This window comes from Myodes glareolus, chromosome 27 (genome assembly GCF_982192425.1).
Source record: "Myodes glareolus chromosome 27, mMyoGla1.1, whole genome shotgun sequence".
Taxonomy (NCBI): Eukaryota; Metazoa; Chordata; class Mammalia; order Rodentia; family Cricetidae; genus Myodes; species Myodes glareolus.
The window spans coordinates 741,086-765,720 of record NC_142052.1 but is presented as its reverse complement, the minus strand read 5'-3'; the positions used below and the strand labels follow the sequence as shown (position 1 = coordinate 765,720).

Genomic DNA, 24,635 nt, shown 5'->3' with positions numbered 1-24,635 from the left:
TACTTGCAGCTGTGAGCATGGGACAACTCAATGCAGATTCGCTCTGAGGTTAAAAGCAGAGTACAGAACAGTCTGTTGCTCTGAAGTGCCCCTCAAGTCCATTTACCTGCATCTGCTACTCTCCAGCAAGAACAAAACCTTCAAGTCCCAGCAAATAGAAATGTCTGTGCCCAAAGTTCTAGAAAATAAAGATTGACCCCTTTTAAAGGCATCCATGTAAGTGGAATGTTGAAGTATGGAAATCCACCATACCCTGTGTTCCATCTCAGCTCACTGTCCTAACTGCATCTGCCGTCTTCAAAAGCCCAAAGGGACAGGGCCAGCACTTCCGGAGTTGGGAAAGCCGGAGATGACAGATACTGAGCAAATCCACCAGTTCTTCCAGGTCCAAGTGAAACATATTTAAATACAAGAAGCTGCACAAAAGAGGACGTAGTTAGGACACTTCACAAACACAGATTAAGTTTACAATCAAAGGCTAATAAATTTATCAAGACTGTTAAGAGCTACTCAGCTGCCTAGATTGTAGAATGAGCAGGGGTCTACACTGCGAGACCAGGTTCAATCACCAGTCTCGCAGGAACCCCTGCCTTCTGCCTACAAAGATATTGTGATACAGCTTAACACATTGAAACATTCAAAGGCCCCCTTCTGCCCTTTTCTTCTTCCAGGTGACATTCTATCCAAGTTCCAAATCCTTAAGCTTCATAAAATAACCCTCTTTTCTCCCAGAGGTCTCTCTCTCTCTCTCTCTTTCAATTTTCTATATATGTGTAGGTGTTTTGCTCATTCTGTGTAGACCCCTGCTCGTGCTGTGTAGACCCCTGCTCATGCTGTGTAGACCCCCACTCATGCTGTGTAGACCTCCCCTCGTGCTACGTAGACCCCCACTCGTGCTGTGTAGACCCCTACTTATGCTATGTAGACCCCAGCTCATGCAGTGTAGACCCCCGCTCATGCTGTGTAGACCCCTGCTTGTGCTGTGTAGACCCCTGCTCATGCTGTGTAGACCTCTGCTCGTGCTGCATAGACCCCCACTCGTGCTGTGTAGACCCTAGCTCATGCAGTGTAGACTCCTGCTCATGCAGTGTAGACCCCGGCTCATGCAGGGTGGACCCCTGCTCATGCTGTGTAGACCCCGGCTCATGCTGTGTAGACCCCTGCTCATGCTGTGTAGACCCCTGCTCATGCTGTGTAGACCCCCACTCGTGCTGTGTAGACCTCCGCTCGTGCTGCGTAGACCCTTACTCGTGCTGTGTAGACCCCTGCTCATGCTGTGTAGACCTTCGCTCGTGCTGCGTAGACCCCTGCTCATGCTGTGTAGACCCCCACTCGTGCTGTGTAGACCCCTACTCATGCTGTGTAGACCCCGGCTCATGCAGTGTAGACCCCTACTCATGCTGTGTAGACCCCTACTTATGCTATGTAGACCCCGGCTCATGCAGTGTAGATCCCCGCTCATGCTGTGTAGACCCCTGCTTGTGCTGTGTAGACCCATGCTCATGCTGTGTAGACCCTGGCCCATGCAGTGTAGACCCCCGCTCATGCTGTCCTACAGAGTGACACTGTTAGAAGGGTTTATCTCAAATGTGGGAAACGCACAAATCCAGAGTCAAAATTTGGGTTCATTAAAAAATATAGAAAAGAGAACCTGGCAGCAATGGTGCACACCTTCAATCCCTGCACTCAGGAGGCAGAGGCAGGAAGACCTCTGTGAGTTCGAAGCCAGTCTGGGATACAGAGGAAGTTCCAGGACAGCCAAGGCTACACATTACCTTGGTCTTGGTACAAGTGGGTGTCTGATGCAGGACATGCTAACTTACTATAATATGTTTTATCAGGTGTCCATGAAATTTACCCCAGCTTTACTCTGGGTTTGTGCTGCAAGGCTTTTCAGCCAGCTCATTCCTCCGTGAGAGGTTTGCCTATGCACTGTAAGGCATTAAGTAGCATCCTTGTCCTCTCTCCACCAGTAGCAATCATCAATTACACCAACATAAGAGGTCCCAAGCTATTGCCTAGTGTCCCTCTAAAATTTCTCCTGGCTTATAACCAGGAAGAAGTCATTCCTTTTCAAAGAAGGGCGACTTTTCCTAACATACATGAAGATGGTATCTGCCTACCAGAACTCCTATGACACCCCAAAACCAGTAGACCACATCAGCCTGGAGGAATCCCAGATGGACCAGTGTTCCAAAGTAACTAATGTCTCAGCAAAAGGTTAAGTAAGGCCAACAGAACAGATGGATAGAGGGCTGTCAGTGTGGAGGTGATATTTAAGAGCAGGATAATGATATAATCTTACACCTATACCATTTGTTCATTAATTATCCCAGTGTCTACCATGTGACTGACTTTGAGTTATACCATGTGATGAATACAAAACCAGAGTGAAATTGAGTCCTCAACCCAGAAAACCACAGCCTATGTGAGGAAGTCATGTTAAACATGGCCAACAATAAATAGCATTGTAGTCCACACTAGTATGTGATACACAGATGCACAGGGTGTGCACTGGCGTGTACTTGGGACATAAGTAGGCCCTGAGCACAGTGTGAAGAATGCTACTAGTAATGCCCAAGCTTGGCAGTCATTTCAAAGAAAGAAGAAATGTTTACTACTGCAGGTATCTGGTGTGGGAGGTCCTTCTGTCTACGTGTTGTTTTTATTGGTTAATGAATAAGGAACTGCTTTGAGCCTATGGCAGGGAAGAACAGAACTAGGTGGGGAATGCTAGGCTGTATGCTGGGAGAAAGAAGGGTGGAGTCAGAGAGACACTATAGAGCTGCCACCAGAGTCAGACATGCCGAAAGTTTACCGGTAAGCTACTGCCACATGGCGATACATAGAATAATGGAGATGGGTTAAATTAAAATGTAAGAGCTAGCCGATAAGAAGCTAGAGCTAATAGGCCAAGCAGTGTTTTAAGTAATATAGTTTCTGTGTGATTATTTTGGGTCTAAGCTAGCCAGGCAGTCAAGAACCAAACAAGCAGCCTCTTTTACCACGGGTATCTTCTGCATAAAGTGTTTGAGGGCCCAGGGTCTGGGCTCAATATAGCCCTTGTCCTCGTTATGTAAATTACCTGTCCTAGACCTCAGCACTTCCATTTCTAAAGTGAGAAGGCGAAGCAGGTAACTGTTAAGGTCTTTCCTGCTGACTTAGGACTCTGAGAACTTTGGATGACATCAAATGATTGCATTTAGTGTAATAAGTAGAGTGAGATTTCCTGAATTCCAAGATTCATTTCCCACCCTAGGATGTAGTTAATCCCAGAATGTCTTGTATAAAATTTTATTTCCCAGTGTGTAATGGCTTTGGCTTGAAATAGACATTCTATCATAAAGATCACTACAAATTTATAAAGCAAAACTCAAAACATAAAAGAGTCCATAAATGCTTTAAAATTAATTTGGCCTTGAGTGTGTCTGTAAATGAATGGGCTTGACATACGCTTTTCAATTTTTCGCTCCATTTCAAAGAGCACACAAGTACAAACTATAAATCTACCTACATGGTTGCTGATGTGACCACTAAGCTGAAAGGAGAGGTGGAGGGAAGAGATAAAGAGACCCTAATGAACTGTTCACACAAGATTTAGGAGCTGGAAAAGCACAGGCCCCCAAGTGATGACTTGTCTCTTGTCTTCTTTGAATTATTCTAGCTTTGTGACTTGGGTGGCATGTAGTTTATCCCTTCCAGCAGCCATAAATGGATCTGAGAGAGGAAGCAAGGCATTGGGGGAAGACAGACAGGCTGATTAAGCATGGAGGGACCTGGGACTGGGGTCAGAAGGGTACAAATACCTTTCCTTCTCCCCACTCAAGATGGCTTAAGGCATTCAGCAACAGTGAACCAATAGACTAAAGCATATTTGGACAGCAAGAATGTCTACAAGAACTGATAGAGAATTTTCTGTCACACATTAGCTGCTCTTGAACTTGGGGTCAGAACAACCAAGGATCAAAGCTTAGATCTGTCGCTTTTTGTTCAGTGGTCCTAGACAAGCTATTTAACCCACTAGAAGCTGCAAAGATGTGTAATTTCAAATTTCTGATGATTAAGGGAAATAACTTGAGTGTTTTGAGATTAAATGAGTTATGCACATCACAAAAGTCTAAATAACACAGTAGAGATTGGTTTTCTTTCATATAATGTTAAATCTAATGAGAGATTCAGCAGAAGGCCCCACAGTATCAGAAATGCCTCTGTTGCCTTCGATAGTTTCCTCTATTGCCTGTATATGTAGCTGTCAATCTCAAGATCATTTTCTTAATCTTAAAACAGTGAATAAATACAACATTAGCATTCCAGACAGAAAGAAAAGGGAAAGACAAAAATAAGCCTGTCTCTCGGATAAGTGAACACCCTTTAAAGAGTCTTTCTGGGTGTCCCCACTCAACAGTCTTTTATTTATAACTCTCTGGACACACCTGTCTTCAAGGGGAACTAGAAAAATTAAGTAGCTAGAAATACTGGTACCCTCAACACTATAGGGAGAAGAAGATAGATTTTAGATCATTAATTAGTAGTCTATGGTGGTGTACAACATGCCTAGCAAAAAGAAAAACTTGGCACATGATAACTATAATGGTTTAACTTATTTTTGAAGCTATTTTGAAAACACTTGAATTATCTCACTATGCTGATTCCCCCTAATGAAAACTGAACAAAAGGAAGTGAGACCCCTTTCCATGTGATAGCTTTTGTAAATGTTAGAGAAGCTGTCCTGGGCTCATCAGATCATCTCAACCTCAGACGGACAGGTCCTTTATTGTAACAAATCTTGAACACCTTTCTCAGGACTAGAACTCCCTTGGGATGTAGCTCCCACAATGATCATAATAACACATATCCGGGGACCAAAGAGATGCAGATGACCTATCAGTTCCCTAGTTAAGTACTTTTTCCTGACAAATTTCATCCTGCCACAGCTGGCTCATGAATCAGTCCTGCAGAATTCTCATCAAAGGGTTGGAGATAATCCAGCCTTCTCTCTTGTCCAACTTTGAGGGCTCTGTGACCTCACAGCACAGAAACAGAAGCCCAGCCCTGGGTCACAGTGCCACCATAGTCAATTAGGTTCTGCTCCCTGAATTAGCAAGTAACAGGGTCAAAAACCCAGGCTCACAGAATGGGCAGAGGAATACCACTACCCTAGTAAGTGCTCTCATATCTTAAACCAAGAACTACACAATGCCCTTCCGGCAAAGGATCAATGTTCCCAGTGCACAGAACAAGGAAACCATGTTCTGATAGCCCTTCCCCTCAGGTGACCATCCAGAGCTCCTTAGGAGAACACAACCAGTTGGTTCTCCTGTCTCCCAATTGCAGATGCGTGTGACAATTGAGAAGTCACCAGATAAACTGAGGACATAGGGAAGCATGGTTACTACAGAGGTCCATTCTCAGACTCAAGATTCCGACCATGGTTTAGCTCAATCCTGGTGTCAACGAGTAAGCCTAGTTCTCATTCTGAAGGCAGATGGCACAGCCTCACTAAGAGACTCACAAAGAGATGTCACTAGGGGTCTACCATCAAAAGGAGGCGAAATTGGTGACTCTAGAGGGAAAGAGCAGAGAAAAGGGACCTATTTCTACCGTGAAGAGTGCTAAAGGGCCTAGCACCTGTTAAGCCGTATATTGCTGGCTTCTCATAAAGTATGGAGGAGAACGGGTGGCTTTCTTTGCATAGATTGGGTATTCATCCTCATTCACCTAGGACAGCTGGGATCTGGTATGATTGTTAATAGCACCCACTTTATTCTCAAAAGCAACTCGATTGAACACCAGATGACATAGAGACTCTATTCTAGAAAAAACAGTAAGAAGAATAAAAAGGTAATATTTTTTAATTTTCTCCTGTAACTCCCAGCAATAAAAGTTTGAGTTATACTCTTACCTAAGTTATCTCAGTCAAGATAGTATACCGTTGAGCTGTGCTTCTTAGTGAAAAATGAATTATCCAGGCAAAATGTGAAACTGAAATTAGCTAGAGACTCTTTCCATGAAAGTGTGGTCTGTACAGTTCGTCATTCTCCCAGTTGCTAGAAAACTTGATTCACTCCGTTCCAACACGAGTAAGGAAATTTTGGAGAGAATGTTTGTAGAGGGCCACAGCCACATTCTCCATCACAAGATGGCGCTGACATCCGGCTTCACCGCCAGGTGAACGCACACGTGTTGGTAACTTTCCACTACTGAGTCCCCGCCTACTCCCGAGGCATCACCTAGGACTGGGAGCAGCGGACCAATCCAAGAGTGACACGTCCGAAGCAGGGTCTGTTTCCTATATAAGGGATGGGTTTCATCATATCTGGGTCTCCGCCATGTGGCTTATGCTCTAGCTCCCAAGAGACATAAATGCTATTTCTGCAGAAGGATCCTGTGTCCCGCGTGGTTCTTGCAGGCGAGGCCGAGCGCAGGACAAATGTTATCAGTCATGCACTTGCAAGTAAAGATGTATAAACTAAAGGGTATACTGTGTGACTCACTGGGCCACACTACAGCTTCCGATTTTTGGGAGGTGGTGGAAGGTTTCAATGGCAAAGAACAGATGCAGAGGGATGGAAAGATAAATGGGATCGGATGCATGATGGGAAATCCACAAAGAATCAATAAAAAGTATTTTTAAAAAATCTAAGGCTACTTATATTGGCCATCGTTCAGTGAGGAAATGTGAATGGCCTTCACAGGGCAGCATCCACTGAACTTAAAGAAAAGAAGCAATTGTAAGAGGCCAAATTTTGGTGACTCTGAGACCTTAGTTTACAGAGCTTGAGTGAACAGATTGAAGATGGACTTCTCCACAACCACTGGTAATTCTGTTCAAATGCAACATAGAATAATATTCCTGTAAAACATGTTTAACTAGTGAACTGAGTCCTAAAGCATTTTCTTCTCTGTTATTCTTGTATTTAAAAAAAAATATCTCAGACAGCTCTTTCCGTCTTATGGGCCACCATTTTGCCTTAGGATCTTTCTGTTCAGTGTTTCTTGGTAAAAAGGTCAAACAAGTCAGTAGGGATAACTCAATTAGCAACCTGTCCTGACCCTAACAGATCCCAGCCTCCAACTCCTTCTGAATCACCCTCTCCTTTATGACTCCCAGCCTCTGGCTCCTGACATCCATATTTCACGGCATCATTTACTTCTTGCAATTGTTTGTCTAGGTCTGTTAGACATCACTGGGGTCTGCCTGAGCAGGGGGGACCAAGATAACAAGTCCAGCTGCCAGGAAAGAAACAAATCCTTGCCATTGAACACAGGATAGGTAAACAAAAGCAGGCTTGCAGCCTCCACCACTCCACTGACTTTTATCAGTCAAGTCACATGTACATAATCCATTCAGCAAGTCCTGCCTGGCCCTGCATGCAGAGAGGACAGCTTAATTCTGATGATAAATTGGATAGAACATGCCCAAGGAATTCCTGTATTAGAATTCTAGTGCTGCAAAGCGTGTTCATCTCTATTGATGTTTCAAGTCGCTGTAGCCTTGGGAAGATAGAAATAGATACCTTTTAATTTGATGCAAATAAGAGATACTTATAGCCTAATTTGTATCCTTACATTTTCACTAAACATTCAGACATTTTTATTTTCTTTCACCCATTTGACCTACCTTGTATTTATTTTTTACTATTACAGTTCCCACTATGATTTCATATAGCAGTTAACAGTGTAGTCTCTGGAGCCAAATACCCTAGGTTCAAAGCCTGGATCTTCAATTTATTAGCTATGTGCACATAGGCACTTAACCATTTAGACATCAGCTTACTGATTCTCACCAACTAGAATGAGAACAACTACTCCTTAAACATTGTCTAATTTACCCACTTTTTTTCCTGTGTGCTCTATCAGTAAAAGGACTTCTAGGTTTTCTCTCCTGATGCCTCACATATTACTTTAGGCAGTGTCTGAGAGTCTACATAGACATAAACAGCACCAGCAAGAAGGAAAGCACAGACTAGGTATGATCCTGGAGTGGTACCCACACATTCACTCATGAGTTCATTCATTTGGGTCAATTCAGTGAACACTAAACACTTAGTATGTGCTAGACATGGTTCTAGAAAATGAGAAGAAATTAGGAAAACAAATAAGCAAAAATATTGTTCGGTAGAAGTTTGTTGTGTAATGAGAGAGACAGACAATGAAAATGTTTCAGTGGCAAGGAGATCTCTGGGAATGAAAAGTACTGCACAGAGACTTTAAGGCAGATCACGCAAGACAGCAACCAAGTAACTGCCCTGGGTTATATTCAGGGCAGGCATCTGATGTAGCCTCCTTTGTCTGCAATGTTGAGAAGCTGGTTTGACAACAGGAATTCCAGGTAGAGGGAAGAGCAAAGTTCAACAACAAATTGATCAATCAATTAATCACAGATAGTGAAGAGGAATGGGGAAAGAACAGTTTGACTGAACTTGGTGCTGAGTAGAAGGGAAAGGAGTGTGGAAAGCAGCCAGAGCTGGATAAGAACTAGTCGCTTTGAGACCATGTCTCAAAGGATAGCAGTTTGGTACCTCAGGACAAACGAAAATCGTACCAATTCTGATATTTGGGTTCTGAAAGTGTGTTTGGAATAATCCCAGAGTTCAACAATAGTAAGATAAACAAGCATCTCTCCCTATATCTCATGAGAGTGAAGATTTCTGTTCTCTGAAGAAAGGTTCACTATGTACACAATGAACACTAGGTCAGGAACCCCTGATTCTGATTTCAGTTCTTTAAACAGTTGGTTTGGTTTTAAGTTGGGAAAAGCACTTCAGCTCTGGCAGTCTACTCCTCTATGAATGAAAGCACTTGGATAGCATTGTGGATCATTCTTAATCATCAAAGTTGGTTGTCCATTTAAGGTCACTCTGATTTCTCAATTGTCATTTGTAGGATAGCAGGGCTACAGACAGGGACATCTGGTCTACCCATAGCTGATCAAACCACACAGGGATTAAATGTATACCTTTGATTTCCTGTAACTTCACTTTATTGCCAGTCAAAGAAGTTCTTTCTATGGCGAGAAGTGTAGATTAAATGGATTTATCTTCTTCATTAAGTTACATACTTATATTTATGATATTAGGGATCACACCCAGGTTCTCATGCCAGCTAAGTGAAATACACCTGGATCCCTAAATATTCTTCAGTAATTCTCTAGTCACTAAAACTAACTGTACTTTACATTGCATTCTATATCATTTAATCCTCATAATAATTCCATGAAGTAAGTACTAGCATTATCTCCAGTTGAACAAAAGAAACTGAACCTTTCTAGCATTAAATAATTTGGCTTAGGACACACAAAAAAAATGCCAAATTTAAATTGAGGCTGACTACAATACCTATGTATGGTTTCAGTTGCCACACTCTGAAACATGTATCATATCATTTGACAGGCATTATTTGGAAACAAAGCAAGAGATATTTTTTGAGATGAGGTCTCACTATGTAGCCCTAACTGGCCTAGAATTCACTATATAAGCCAGGTTAGCCTTGAGCTCACAGAAATCCACCTGTCTCTGCTCTCCAAGTGCTGAAATCAAAGCTATGTAACCACTATGCCCAGATATGTAAGTGATTTTTTTAATATACAGAATTTTGCCATACAGCCCAGGCTAGTCTTAATCTCATAATCTTTCTGCTTCTAAATAAGTGATGCTTGAATAAATGAATGTTTACTCCTGGCTTGCCTTTACTATTTATCAAACTGCTTTGGAGAATCTATGCAACCTTACTAAGCAGAAGTGTTACCCATTCTATCAACATGGTGTAGAACTGTTCTTAAAACTTATCCAAGAAATCAGGGCTTAACCTATATAAAGTATTAAGTTATTAACCTACATAAATACTCCTTGTCTTTCTGCAAGGAGCTATCTTTTGATTCTTAGATGAAGGGAAGGGAGAGACGATGCATGCATAGGCTCCATGAGGGGAGTCTTTTCGATCTACAGACAAGCTCCTCATGCCAGACCTTTGTTCCCCAAAGAATCTCAACCTTATCTTGATAGGAGAAGACATTCAGTTTGGCAAAGTTCCCAGGTATCCGAAAAACATACACCTCTATCGAGAAGAACCGATACCTCTACTTTAGTGTAAGTCAGTTCTTTCTTTCAATTTAATCAAAGGCTGAACTCTTGGTCTCTCAATTAAGTGATGAGGCTCCGTGAAGATGACATGGTCATAAAGATACGCAGAATCCTAAACAGTGTTCTTAAAATAATTATCTTTTGTATTTTATGGATGAATTTTGACATGTTCGTCGCTCCTTTTACAGGCTCAGTTTGTAGGAAGAGTATTCAGTTTATATCCTGATTTTATTAAAGTGCAGTCAGTATCTAGGAACAGCAATGCCCTGCAGACAATGATAAAAATCTATAGGTAGTCTGCCTAATATCATACCCAAGACACATGTGGCCCTTTGTTGCCATACGGAAGATTTCCACATTAGCCCAGAATGGAGCATAATAAAAGTTTATTTATTAGGGGATAAACTCACAAAAATAATAGTGACCCACAGTCCTCTGTGTGTTCAAGGAACTGGAACTGATTCCAGCAGCCAGAAGGCCCCTGCATGTTTTATATCTGCATATATAGTACATGAGACCACACCCAAAGTGAGCCAGTGTCTTAAAGACTTTCGCTAAAGGAGTTCCCCCAGCACCCTTGAGAAAATGGCATGTGTCTAGAGAAACTTATGAGCTGAAGTTTAAATACACATGTGTGGCTGATGTTTAAATACACATGTGTGGCTGATGCCTACACTATTAAAAAATACTCATGCAGAGGAACATCCTTTCTGTTTTTAATAAAAACCATGTAGAGCATTCTCTTTTTAAAAATTGCTTTTGAAAACAGCAACAATGCTGCAACAGCCAAGAAGAAGTTCTAACACACTTGTATTTCCACCAGGGGATGAATTCTGAGTGTAGGAGAGGATTCTGACCTGGGAAGAGAAGGAAGCAGTTAGCTGAGGAACGGTCACTCCCTCAGGGAGCTCCCTGCAAGTTCCTAGTCTGTGAGACACAGAGCAGAGAGAGACTGTCAAGGAGAGAGAACTATCCCCACAGAGAAAGGTCTAAGTGTGTTTTTAGTTACATGTCACCCCAGAGAAAGGACAGCATGGCAGTGTTAAATTGAAGAGATTGTCAAACAAGGAAGTTGTTTACCTGGAATCTGGTGAGATGTTTCAGGTGCATTTTAAGTGCACAATTTCATTCCTAAAACCAGAGGGTGGTTCATGCCACCTATATGGCAGGCTCTAAGCCCAGATTTTTGTTTTATCAAACTAACAGTTTCATTAAAAACACCACTTCATAAAAGTAGACTTATCCTGAATTTTTGTTATCAGTTAAATGTTATGAGAAACACACAGTAACCCAATATTTGGGGTGAAATGGCGGATACAGACATAGGCCAATAAGATGGCTCAGCATGCAAAGGCACTTGCCTCACAACCTGACTTCCATCTGAAAGATAGAAGCAGTGCCTGCAAAGTGTGCTCTGATCCCAACACATGTGTCATGGCAGATGCACCACAAACACACTCATACATGCAAAAATTAATAAATAAACATAATTTTTCATCTTCCTTATTTAAAAAGATTTCATAGAGTATATTTCGATCATGTTCTTCCCTAAACTTTTTCTAGATTGACTTATATTACTTTATGTTAATAAGTAATTGTCTTGCATGTATGTCTGTGCATCATGTGCATGCCTGGTCAAAGAAAGTGTCAAATCCCCCAGAACTGGAGTTACAGATGTGTATGAGCCACCTCGTGGGTAGTAAGAATCAAACCCAGGTCCTCTGAAAGAGCAACAAGTGCACTCAACCACTGATTGTACTATCTGTCCAGCCTGTAAATGCACATTTTAACAGAAGCCTTCAAATATGCAGGAAATCAGCTCTATTATAAAGATGTAAGAGAGTTACCAGCTAAAAAAAGTGGGGGTGGAAGACAGTATAAACTAAGGGGAGAAGTTCAAAGACAAGAGAAGACACCAGAAACACATTCTAGCTAGGCCAGCGTTTCTTGGATTAAACTTTAAGGACGTGCTCTGGGGGATGCTGTGGGGTTCCCCTCTGTATGCTGTGAATACCACTGGTTAATAAAGAAGATGCTTTGACCAACCAGCAGGGCAGAATGGAGTAAGGTGGGAATTCCAAGCAGATAGAGAAGGAAAGAAGGCAGAGTCAGGGAAACTCCATGTAGCCACTGCAGCAGACAGACACTGGACACCAGATGGAACCTTACTGGTAGGCCACAATCACATGGCAATACACAGATTAATAGAAATGGGTTAATTTAAGATGTAAGCGCTACCTAGGAATTCACTAGAGTCATTGGACAAACTGTGTTGCAATTAGTTTAGTTTCAGTGTGATTATTTCGGGTCTGGGCAGCCAGGAAACAAATAAGCAGTCTCTGCCAACAGAGGGATTCTTGGCTCAATAAGAATTTTTTTGTTTTGCTTTACTAATTATAAGAATAAAATATAGAGTTTTTCCGATAAAAATTCTAGTTGAAAGTTAAGTAGAGAATAAGACTAGATTTCTAAAGAAAGTGTTTTCCAAATACAAGTTGAGAAAACTTACTAGAGGATTTTTAAAGACATCTGTGTTTATTCAAATTTTGAGTATAGAGGTATGAATGGAGGAAACATCATTCCTCTTTATTTTATTTGAGAAGTTAAGTTTTCTAACTTTACTCTTAGCTTTCTTACAAAGAGATGAAATCTCTGTGAATTCTGAGGGCAAACGTGGTATATGACTCATACTAAATAAGTTGAACACCTTAATGTGAATATCTCAAATCCTCCCAAATCTGTTACTTTGGAGCATTAACTTGTAAAAAGTAGAAAATTCCAGACCAGGGCTCATGAGATGAATCACAATCCAAACAGGCAGACTAAAAATATTGAGTCAAACCTCAGGTTATAGGTACGTGAAAAACAATGAATTTGTGTTAGAATTAGATTCTATACTCAAGATATCTCATTATGTATGTAGAAATATTCCAAAATACAAGATACAAGCATTTCTGATACAGATACTCAATCTAGTCACCTGATAGGTATCATTGACTTTAAATGTTCTTCTACTGAAAAATGGGAAACTCTGTGATAGGGAATCCTAGATCCTAAATTAAGAACTCTACCACTGACCAGAGTTTCTGCTTCCCACTCTATGAAAATAAAAAACTTGGCAGGATAGCTGGTGACCAAGACCTCGTCAAGCCCTAGGCGGACTTCTTTGATTCCAACATCAGCGTATAGTGTCACCCTGGGTTTCTTCCCTGAGGGGCCTCTCAACCACAGGTCGGTTCCACTAGGACTTTGTTTCCTGTCTGTCCCTTTCATGGCTCCCTTCCACCAGTGAACACTGAAGGCTGGGAGGCAAGGGAAACTTGGTCACCAGTCAGGATTTCACCTATTATCTACTACACCTGGGAAGTAAGAAATTAAGCCACAGACCCCACAGTCCCAGGGAATACTGTAACTCACCCAGATGCAAAAAAAGTAAAAACTAAAAATCCTCAGACAGATATTTAGGTACTTTTTCTAAAGTTTCAAATAAAAAGGATAGCTGCTCACTCAAGCTCATGTTAAATCGGTGGAAACATAACAACCGTCTTCTTAATACCCCGGGTACTACAAATGATGCCATTCAATGAACAGAATTCCAGCCTGTTAACTGCTCCACAGCAGTAAGAGTAACTATTATGTTTTGTGAATTCTTTGACCAGCAAAACGCCCCTCCTGTAAGATAAACAAGAAAGACAGTCTTGGGTGGGGGTAACACTATGCCTTTTCTAAGAACAAATGAACAAAAATCACCATCTCCCATTTTCCATACAGTGGAAAGACAGACACAATCTGTGCCCCGTCTTGGCTGGAACGAAAGAAATGTGTGTGGTTTACCTTACCAATGATAAAAATAAAAGATGTCTTTCCCGGTGAGAATTCTCAGAGGCCCATGGTCTGAGGAATCGTTTTCAAAGCCTAAAGGGACAGAGAAGTTTATTTTGAGGCTGACCACATAGCTAAGGTGGAATCTTTCTCAGGATCTCTCCATCTATGCTCAGCATAAGGTAGATCCGAGTCAATTAGCCAGAGTCAGCTCATGTTTCGGGAGCACACTTTCTTGTGCCTCTCCGTGTGAATGTGTAGCAAAGAACTTTAAAAGAAATTGGGGAAAGTAGAATGAGACCAACAGGAATAGTGATTGATGTCTTTTTTTCTTTTTAACGTGATAGTGGGGATCAAGTCCAGGACCTCCCATCTCCTTTCTAAGCACTGAGCGCCAGCCCCAGCCTCTCTGAAGTCTCATATGTATTGTGTTTTATGCGGGCTTGTGTTGACATCAGCTATTTCTGGACTCTGAGGAATCTCCCTTCCCACACGTCTCTTCCTGTGAGCAGACCTGTCATTGTTACCTTTCTCTGCCTGGTCCATGAATCTCACCGACCACTAGCCTGGTACGCTTTCCAGCTGCCTCTTATCATTAGTACTAATGTAAAAGTGAAAGTATCTTCAAAATAACTCCTGCAACAACTCACTTCGTGTCCTATTATAATTCAAAAAGCCGATAAGGAGAATTATACTTCCTTGATGAGATCCTCATGTTCCTTCTCTACGCTATCATTAAATCACAGGAAAACGACCTCACCATTCCTGGCATCAGAGAAAGCAAGACTGGAGATGAGAAAGGGCAGGGAGGGCTCCATCCATCATCCAGCACAGGCAGAGAGACTGTTCTGCCCTTTCCACATTGATCCTCCCTCTTTCCTCATCTCCCCACTTCTCCTCCTCTTCTCCATGAATACTTCAGCTTTCCTACACTACCTTTACAGGGGCTAAGAGTGATTCGTTACTGCTCCCAACTGCCACCAAGCAGCAGTCCTCCTGGATCAGTCTATGTGCGCACCTTACAAGGTTATTATGGGCCTGGAGAAAAACCCCAGAGGTCTGCAGCACTTGTTGCTCTTGCAAAGCATCTAAGTTCAGTTTCCAGCACCCGTATGGCAGTTCCTAACTGTCCTTAACTCCAGTTCTACACAGGATCTGATGTCCCCTAAGCATGGGGCATGCATGTGATGTATATACACACATGCAGGCAAAACAGGTATACACATAAAATAAACTAAATCTTTAAAATAAAAAAGTCAACCATTGTGACGAGATGAGCATAGGACACAGAAAGACTCTCATGGCTACCCAGGCATCAGCCCTGCTCTGGTGTTGAAACCTGTTCTATTATTTCCTCCATGGAAACAGCCTAAGCCTGCTGCTGGGGTTTCTTTTCCTGTTGCTGTAAGAGTAACATGTAAAAATACCCTGACAAAAGTATCTTAAGGGGTAAAGGGTTTGTTTCATCTAACAGCTCCATCACAGAGGGGAAAGTCACACTCGCAGGGGCTTAAGAGAGTGTTCACATTGTATCCACCAGGAAATGGCAGCAATCCATGCAAGGATGCTTCTTCTCAGTTCCTCTCTTCACTTATTCAGTCCAGGATCCCAGTAAGAACACAGTACCACCCATGGTGTATGGGTCGACCCACCCCAACTAATGTATTCACGACAGTCCCCCAAGAGACCCATCTCCCATGTGACTCTGGGTTCTGTCAGGTTGACAGCTAATACCTGGGGAGACCTCTGACTTGCCTTGGGAATGGATTGCACCCCAGAACAGAACTCAGAAGTGACTACCACCGAACACTTTACTAAAATGTATCCTGTGCTTGGTGAAGCTGCCAAGGGTTGTCTTCCCTGCCACAGACCTCCAGGTCTGCCCTGTGAGCTAAGAAGCTCACTAATACTCCAAGAGATGTAGCTTCTTTGTACCATCCACAAACAAAACCCTACCTGCCTCTATCTCTTTGGCCAAAATAATGACCTTCATTTGATGTGGAATAAAATGCAGGATAATCATACAAGATGAAAACGGCCAAGCACAATAGGAGCTTTCTCTTAATGATTCCCTTTGAAATCGCCTATTTCCCATCCTAACTATAATTTGACTAATTGCTCAATAATCCTGTTTAAAAGTCATTATTTCTGCAAACATCCATTGATTATTAGACCTGGGTTATTTTCAGGTTGAAAAGTCCCTCTGCTTCTTTGAGTCACCCCGTCTCTTCTTCCTGTGTGTCTACTGCCTGAGCCATATTCTAATGACACAAATAGAATCCCTTCAAAAAGGTGTCGAGCAAATCAAGGTGTCTCTTTGTATTCCGCAGCCTGAGTAATGTAATCCATGTCCTTGACACAGTACCTGTGATTGGGAAGATCTAAGACCATGCCTTTTAAAAGCCAGCTTCCATGCTGTACCCCACGAAGCTGTGATCACAGCCACCCTAGGCCCCTCCCACAGCAAGAGGCCTGCTGTGCCTAACATAGTGAGAGGCTGCATAAGAAATCAGAGCATGGACTTGGGAGTCCACAATTGCCTAGAAAAAAAAAAGCAAAACAAGACTAAAACCCTACTCGAAACAGTGGTCTTCTTAGATGTCATAGTGTAGCCACAGACCCTGTACGGTGGGATTAAAGCTGAACAAGATGGCTGTGTCTGTTTCAGGGAGCAAGTTGACTTCCTGAGACACAGCTTGCAGTTCACCTGTTCTGGCATGTTCTCCACTATCCTTTCCTTCTATAGTACACCAGCTGAAATTTTACAGTTCCTTTTCCTTTCATGGGAAGGATGGTTCTAGCGCCCAACTTTAAAAAGTCAACTCTCTTTGCCCAAATGCTCATATACCAAAAAAATGAGGCAACACAGGAATTCCATGCTTTCTTACACTGCTAAAAACTTGGAGAACCTACATCTTCTATCCTGAAAACGTCTTTGCACCAGTGATATGTAAAATAACAATGAGAAAAGAATCAAGAAGATGACCACATGCAAAGTTAGGGTGTTGGGAGTCTGTAAAACCAGAGTCACTGAAGAGGGAGAAACTGGAACAGATAGCTCATTACTGGGAGATCCATTCTATTTCCATTGGGTGTTTTTAAAAGATCTAGTTTTGAAGGGCACATATACAAGCATACCACTGGGAGGTGGGGGAGTGGGAATCACTTAAAAAGTGAAGGACTAACCATACACCAGTACTGCCTCACTAGCACCTGTGAGTTATGGGAGTCTATCTGCTTACCCCACAGATAGATAGAATGACAAACTAAAGAAATGATTCCCCCAAGTTCAGCTCGGCAAGCCAGTTTGACTGGAGCACGTGAATGTACCAATGGTTACAGCCTATGAATCTTCTCTCCCTCCCCTAAACAGAGCATCCTGGGGATTCCTCCCTTCCTCCTGTGAGGGAATGTTACTGAGCCCAACCTTTTATGAGGGTGATCACAGTTGTTCTGATTTCAGCACAGCCATGCCATGCTCAGAGGGCAAAGATCCACAACATGGCCACAGGGTGGTGGTGAGCAGAGTCACACATCATCAAGGTCATTCAAGGGCATTTTGTTTGAAAGTTTCCTTTAATCTAAGATGTCACCTCCCTCTCAGAGTCCCTTTCTTTCTCTTTGGTCTGCACACCCTGCCAAGTTGGGTGAATGCTACTTAGATGGCTCCCAGAGCGTGGAGACAGAGGTTACCCTCCTGTTTGCCTGAACGAGCAAGAGCTTGTCTGTCAGCCTCTGCAGGCACCTTTTAGCAGCTCTCTGAGAGGCACGGGCTTCCAGCAACAGAACACGCAGAAACCTCATCTCATCGGTCCAGAGCACAGAGCCTGAGGGTGTAGATAGAGCTCGAATTACTGAGTGTGAACCAGGTTTTCAGGTTAATTGATCTATGTGTCTACAATTGGCTTTTAGTTATCATTCCTCAACTCTTACTCTGAATTGCTTTGGGATAATCAAGAATTTGAAGTAATGTCCTCAACGAACTCTAACAACACACAGCCATTTCTCACCCCACGCCTTTCTTACTCTGTCCTCTCCTGAGTTAGTTTCCTTACTGAATAACTAAAATTCTCTGAGTCAATTGGCTTTCTATGCATTTTTGTTTCTCTAGTCTCAGCTGTGTTGCCCAAGGAAGTCAAAGGTGCAGTTAGCAATGACATCATTGTTTTGAATACTTAGAGAATTCTGGGTATGAACTAGGACTGTCCTGAGTGTTTTATGGGTGTCACTGGACGGCATCCTCACCAGATGAGGTAAGTGCTACCTTTTGCCGATAAGAAAATGAAAACGCAGAAAGATAAAACAATTGTCTAGGGTCAAACAGCTAGCAAGGAGCAGGGCCAATGAATGACTCCCGCAGCCTGGTTCTCAGGACAGAGCCTTCTTTGGGTACAAACCTCTCCTCCATAATATATGTCCCAGCACAGTATGAACGGGATTCTGAACAGGAATGTTGCCTTTGGTCTTCAAGAAGACGGCTCTGAGCTCCTAACTTACTTTACTTTTAACTACTCTGTTTTTCCCTCCCACACTCTCAGATGACGGAAATGCTTAAAGCAAACTAAGGTAGTGTAAGACCACACCATGTAAGTGTGAGCATGGCTCCTTGTGGGTACAGCTATGTTTCGTGTGCTTCTGCCTTCCGCCCCGCATGTTCGCTCCGCTGTTCTCCAATTCCCGCTTCCGGCGCTTTGCATTCGGGCCGCATGAGCTGTTTTTAAAGCCATAGATCCTGGGTCTTTGCTCCTGATTTTATACCTGGGCTTTACCCACACACACACAGTCCAGCACAGGGTAAGAACCAGAGAACACACGACCGCCTGCCTGCTGTCTTCCCAGCGAGCTGGGAGTCCTAGAGGATGCAGTGAGTTACTATTTTCGGGCATTGAGTCTGGGATTGTATTCAAGAATAGTGGTGCTTATCCATACCTAACTGGAAAAGACCACTCCGAGGTGGAGAACTACAAAGGCTGCTCTAGACAGGTCATGACTTCACCAAGTACCGGACCTGTTTGGTGTTCTTAGGGCCAGGGTTCTTAAATGGACTACCACTCTGTTCATGGGAGTTCATTGCACCAGGTAAAAGGAGCTAGGGAGAGAGACTGGAGTCTTCTCATGTATTTATTTCCTTTCTGTACATAGGCATATGATGTACAAATATATACATTTGGAGGATAAAACATTATAAAAGATAATGACTTTAAAAGTTAGGAATAAGCTAAATCAGGCCTTCACTGTATATACACATACACAAACACTCACTTCTCCTCATGGGGTCTCTTGATCCTACACAAACCATGTTTGCACTCTGAATGAATTTAGTATAGTGCAAATTGAAATCTCTAGAATAAGAAAATTGATGAGGGGAGATGGTTGTGCCTAACAGGAGTATATCTGGAACATTTAAAATACAGTTTTGGGGGTTGGAAATATGGCGCAGTGGTTAAGAACACTGGCTGCCAGAATCTGGAAAAAACCTAGATACACCTCAATGGAAGAATGGATAAAGAAGGTGTGGAATATATACACATTAGAGTACTACTCAGCGGTAAAAAACAATGACATCTTGAATTTTGCATGCAAATGGATGGAAATAGAAAACACTATCCTGAGTGAGATAACCCAGACCCAAAAAGGTGAATATGAATCTTTGTCCAGCTACGGATGGAGATAGAGACAGAGACCCTCATCAGAGCAACGGACTGAGCTCCCAATATAAAGTTAAAGAGCAGAAGGAGAGAGAAGATGAGCAAGGAAGTCTGGACTGTGAAGGGTTGGTCCTCCCACTGAGGCAGTGTACCTGTTCTAATGGGAGCTCAGTCCAGCTGGACCAGGACTGAATGAGCATGTGATCTAACTGAACTCTCTGAATGCAGCTGACAATGGGGGCTGACTGAGGAGACATTGATATGAGAAGCCATTGATAAAGGCACTGGGACTTGTTCCTACTGCATGTTCTGGCTTTTTGGGACCCTAGTCTATTTGGATGCAAAGCTTCCTAGTCCTGGATGTAGTGGGAAGGGCCTTGGACTTCCCACAGGGCAGGGTTCCCTGCCCTCTCTTAAGGAAGAAGGGGGAGGGATGAGGGGGTGTGGGTAGCGGGAGGGGAATGGGAGGAGGGGAGGAAGTGTAAATTTTTGAATGGAAAAAGAAAAGAACACTGGCTGCTCTTCCAAAGATCCTGAGTTCAATTCCCAGCACCTACATGGCAGCTCACAACTGTCTGTAACTCCAGTTCCATGGGATCCAATGCACATGAAAATTAAAATGAAAAAAAAATTTTTAAAAAAAGGCCAGATGGTGGTGGTGCAGGCCTTTAATCCAAACACTCAGGAGGCAGAGGCAGGCAGATCTTTGTGAGTTCAAGTCCTGTCTGGTCTACAGAGCAATCTCCAGGACAGCCAGAGAGACACAGAGAAACCCTATGTCGGAGAACAAAAAATAATTAATTAAATAAATAAAGTACAGCTCTGGGGCTGGAGATATAGTCCTGTGGTAAAGTGCTTGCCTAGTTTGAATGGGGCCCAGGTTCAATCCCCAGTACCCCAAATAAAATAAAATAAAATACAACCATCATTTGTTCCCCACCACACTCCTGCACACTTGTGTGTGTGCACATACTACACATCTCCACACTTATGTGTGTGCATACCACACAACAGCACACTTGCATGTGTACACATACCACACACTGCACACTTGCATGTGTGCACATACCACACACTGCACACTTGCATGTGTGCACATATCACACACCTGCACACTTGCTGTGCACATAACACACACCTGAATACTTGTGTGTGTCCACATATCATACAACTGCACACTTGCGTGTGTGCACATACCACACACCTGCACATTTGTGTGTGCACATACTACACACCTGCACACTTGTGTGTGCACATACCACACACCTGCATGTGTGCACATACCACACACCTGCACACTTGTGTGTGCACATACCACACACCTGCATGTGTGCACATACCTGATTGCAATTTGGAGCTTGAAACTACCTCATATTCTCAATTTCACTGAAGTGTTCAGTGTGTGTTGAAGTTATTGAGCTATAGATTCTGAAATGATAACAATTTTAAATTTTTTTCTTGACATCTGATCAAGTTTTTGCCCAGTGTTTGAGATTCAAAGTGTGCGGTGCTGAGGACCCAACCCACCATTTAGACATGCTGAAAGCCCAAAGTTATTAGGGATGGATCTTTTGCTCCAACCCCTTAATTGTCTGGAACCTTACAAGAGAAAATGGTTTCTCCCAGATGGAGTGGAGGCAAATTAAAACCTCATCCTCCTCTTTCCACCAAAGCACCCTATCAGTCCAGGGTCAGAGCTCCTCTCTCTCTGGACAGAGCGATACACAGAGCTCCAGGCCAACTTTGTAAAAAATCAAAGCAGATGAGTCTGCATCCCCAGAAGGGATCCCAGGTTCTTTCATGGCTGTCACTGGAGATCCACATGCATTTCCCAAGCAAGTTACAGGGAAAGTCAGTCAGGCTGTGCAAACAGGGACAACCTACAAAAACAAGTGTTGCATCTGTTGCTAACTGAAGAAAAGGCCGGAGGAGGGAAGAGGACAAGTGAGAAGTTAGTGTGAGGCTTGCTTTGCCCGGTCCTCACACACTCACACGGACATGCATGTCTCGGGGCTAGCTGTCTGATGGCTGACATCTGGAAACATTTCAGGAAATGAGCAAATCAGTTGGTGTCCATTTCCCAGAATACTGCTCACTAGCTGAGCTTTTGTGAAGGTCACAGACTCTCTTTTCCAATGTAAGGAGGCCAGGAACTCTGCAAGAAAGAATAACCAAAAAGTCAAATGGCAACTACAGAGCAACCCATGTCAGTGTCCCCCTTAATTCTCAGCTACATCCATCCATATACATAGCTATGAAAATGCAAATGTTGGATAAACGTGCAATGATTTCGCCACCGAGGTTGCTTTTCCACACCGAATGCATGTCACCTTTTGGAGAACTTTTTTTTAGAGGACAAAGAATCGTCACTGAATTTAACAATTTGGCCCATTTTACTTTTTAACACAACTCTTCCTAAAATAGTCTATATAGGAAACTTCCACGGATCCTGTGGCGATTCCAAGCTGACAGGGAGGAGAGGGCCAGCTGAGGAACAGTGTTTACGTCTTAAACTCAGAAGCCACTTGGTAAAGAAGAAAAGAGCAAAACCACTGTGACCTAGGGAAGCATTGCCAGGAAGGGATTTGAGCTCCAGAATTTTGGTCAAGAAAAGACTTGGAAGCGATCCATCTGTCAGGGAAGTGTGGAGGAATTCTTAAAGCTACATCTTTGGTATTTTGCTTAAGACTAGCAAATACGACTGTTACGTGGAGAAGCAGCAGCTAGAAATTGGAAAAATAACCTGTCAGCCTCTTCTCAGGTCCCATTAATGTCTAGTATTACTCGTCTTCCACTTGGGAGGGCTACAACACTTTCAGAAAAAGAAAATGGCGCCTTCGGGAAGCCACACAAGGCCAGTCATTGCATTAAGGATGCTGAGTAGATATCAGCTCTTTGCCCAATACTTCTTTTCCCAGGGAGCACCCTGAACAAATCAGCCAGCAAGGACTTAGGAAGGGGTAGGAGTATTTTGTTTTGTTTTGTTAGACTTGTTCCAAATCTATCCAAAGCAGGGGAGGTCTAAGAAAAATCACTGTCTTATTGAGACCTCAAGTGGCACAAATGGGAACTGCAGGTGAAGAAAGGCAAGCAAAGGAATGGGAGGAAGAAAAGGAGGAAGGGAGGAAAGATGCTCTCCTTTGAGACCCTATCCCGACCCACAGTGTCAGCCTGAAATTCTTACTAGATGGAAGAAAGGGGGCACTGTGCCTGAGACCTCTGAAATATCAGCCGGGGCTTGGTGACCTTTCACCGTGTGAATATACCCAACCATCGTTTCAGAAAGAGATCCTCCAAAGCTAGCCACGCCACAGAGAACTCTGCCTACCTTAACAGTTCTGGAACCTACTGAGAAGGTTTTAGATTCGTCCAATCCTTTGCTTCTTTTTCCGAAAGGCGGTCTAAAACCAAACTAGGTCTTCAAGAGTCACAAGAGACAGCCCAGAGAACCTGAGGGACAGAGGACACACTCAGACTTTCCCACCTGATCCTAGAGAGTCCCGCAGGCTGGCCTGACGCCTGGGGGCCAGTGACCTTGCACTACAGTCTCTTGTTCCCGCCCTTCCTCACAGGCAGGTAGCAAATGCGCCACCTCTGCTGCCTCCAGCGCTGCGGAGGAGACTAAACTGTTTTTCATTGTTCTCCAAATGCAGCCCCCAGAGAAGCAACAGCATCATTCAGAAGCTAGTTGGGAAGGTAAAATATTGAGCTCCAGACCTAGGAATTAATTAAACATGCCGGCAGTCTGTTCCAGATGCCGTCCTAGGGACAGTGTGAGGCCACTGCCACACACTGATTTGCAAATGTCCAAGATAGAAGACAGCAACTCTGTTTACTTGTAACGTGATTTCTGGCCCCGCCCCCACAGAGACGCAGCCGAAATCCGTTCTTAACTAAGCTTCTGGCGTGATTCTGGTGAGGGCAACCCATAAGCCTCCACTTAGACAAACTTTGCTCTGGTCTTTAGCCTTTTCTCAGAAGTTGGAAATAAGCATTCTAGCTTCTTACCAAGCCTGGAGGAGTCTGAAGAACCCCAGGTTCTCCGGGCCTGTAGATGGGCCTATTGTCCCTTTGAAAAATTAGTCCTTTTTGGCTGCCCCTGTAGGGAAAAATCACAGTGAAGTGTGCCTCTGAGGCCAAAGATGGGGAGGGGTGGAATGTGCCCTGCTGGGAGAGCAGAAAGTCTATGACACTGACCCAGGGGTATTTCTGGGCAGATGGCCAGCTCCTGCGGAGTCTGAATCTCTGGACTGATACTGAGAGCCACAATAGCCTGGAAGTCTCACCACGCATGGCGGCCCTTTCTTCTCCTCAGCTGCCCTTTCTTCTCCTCACAGGTGCTTTCCAGTAGGACCCAAGAGGAAAGTGGATTCTAATGCCACTAAAAAAATAAAGAAAGAAAGAAATCTAATTAGCTTTTAGACTTTGAAGTTATAGGCTGGGATGTAACTCGTGTTCAGCATATCCAGCATACATGATAATCTCCGGTAGTGGTAAATGAATCAGCAGTTTACTGGGCAGTGGCAGCACACGCCTTTAATCCCAGCACTCAGGAGGCAGAGGCAGGCGGATCTTTGTGAGTTCGAGGCCAACCTGGTCTATAAGAGCTAGTTCCAGGACAGGCTCCAAAGCTACAGAGAAACTCTTTCAAAATCTACGTATGGAGTTGGAGGCCAACCTGGACTGCATGGTCAACGCTTTAAAAAGGGAGGGGTAGAAATACTCTTAGGTTTTACAGCTAAAACCTTAGCATTAGTCACCCTGCAGAAAAGGTCCCTATTTGTGATGATCTTGGGAAGGTCCTAAAGTGGAACTCACCATCGTTCCACGGGACTCCATCTAAGCCCACCTTCACCCCACTTCCTTTCAGGCACCCGCACCTACTCAGAGTGTTAGTTTGGGGGGAGGGGAGCTCAGACTGTGTAGCCACAATTTTAAACACCCAATGGGGCACAAGAAGACTTGAGGTCACTGGGACAGCAAGGAAAAGTTGACTCCTATACTGCTTCCTCCCTTCTCTCCTCCCTTCTACTTCCTCTCCTCTCTCTGTTCTCCCTGCTTCCCCTTATCTGTTCTCCCACAC

General features: G+C 43.4%; 1 protein-coding gene across 3 annotated transcripts in view; it reads left to right on the top strand.

Moving 5' to 3' along the window:
• Positions 1–24,635, top strand: part of Lhfpl3 (LHFPL tetraspan subfamily member 3) — a 454,907-nt gene that overhangs the window by 392,420 nt on the left and 37,852 nt on the right. Inside the window, exon 3 of one of the 3 annotated variants that reach the window (XM_085684039.2) lies at positions 18,443–18,470. The exons of 1 other annotated variant lie outside the window; for it this stretch is intronic. In XM_085684039.2, coding sequence (XP_085540165.1) covers positions 18,443–18,459 — 17 coding nt within the window. In that variant the 3' untranslated portion in view covers positions 18,460–18,470. Of the gene's footprint in view, positions 1–18,442; positions 18,491–24,635 lie in introns of all 3 variants that reach the window. One more of the 3 variants, XM_085684038.2, reaches the window with a different exon arrangement.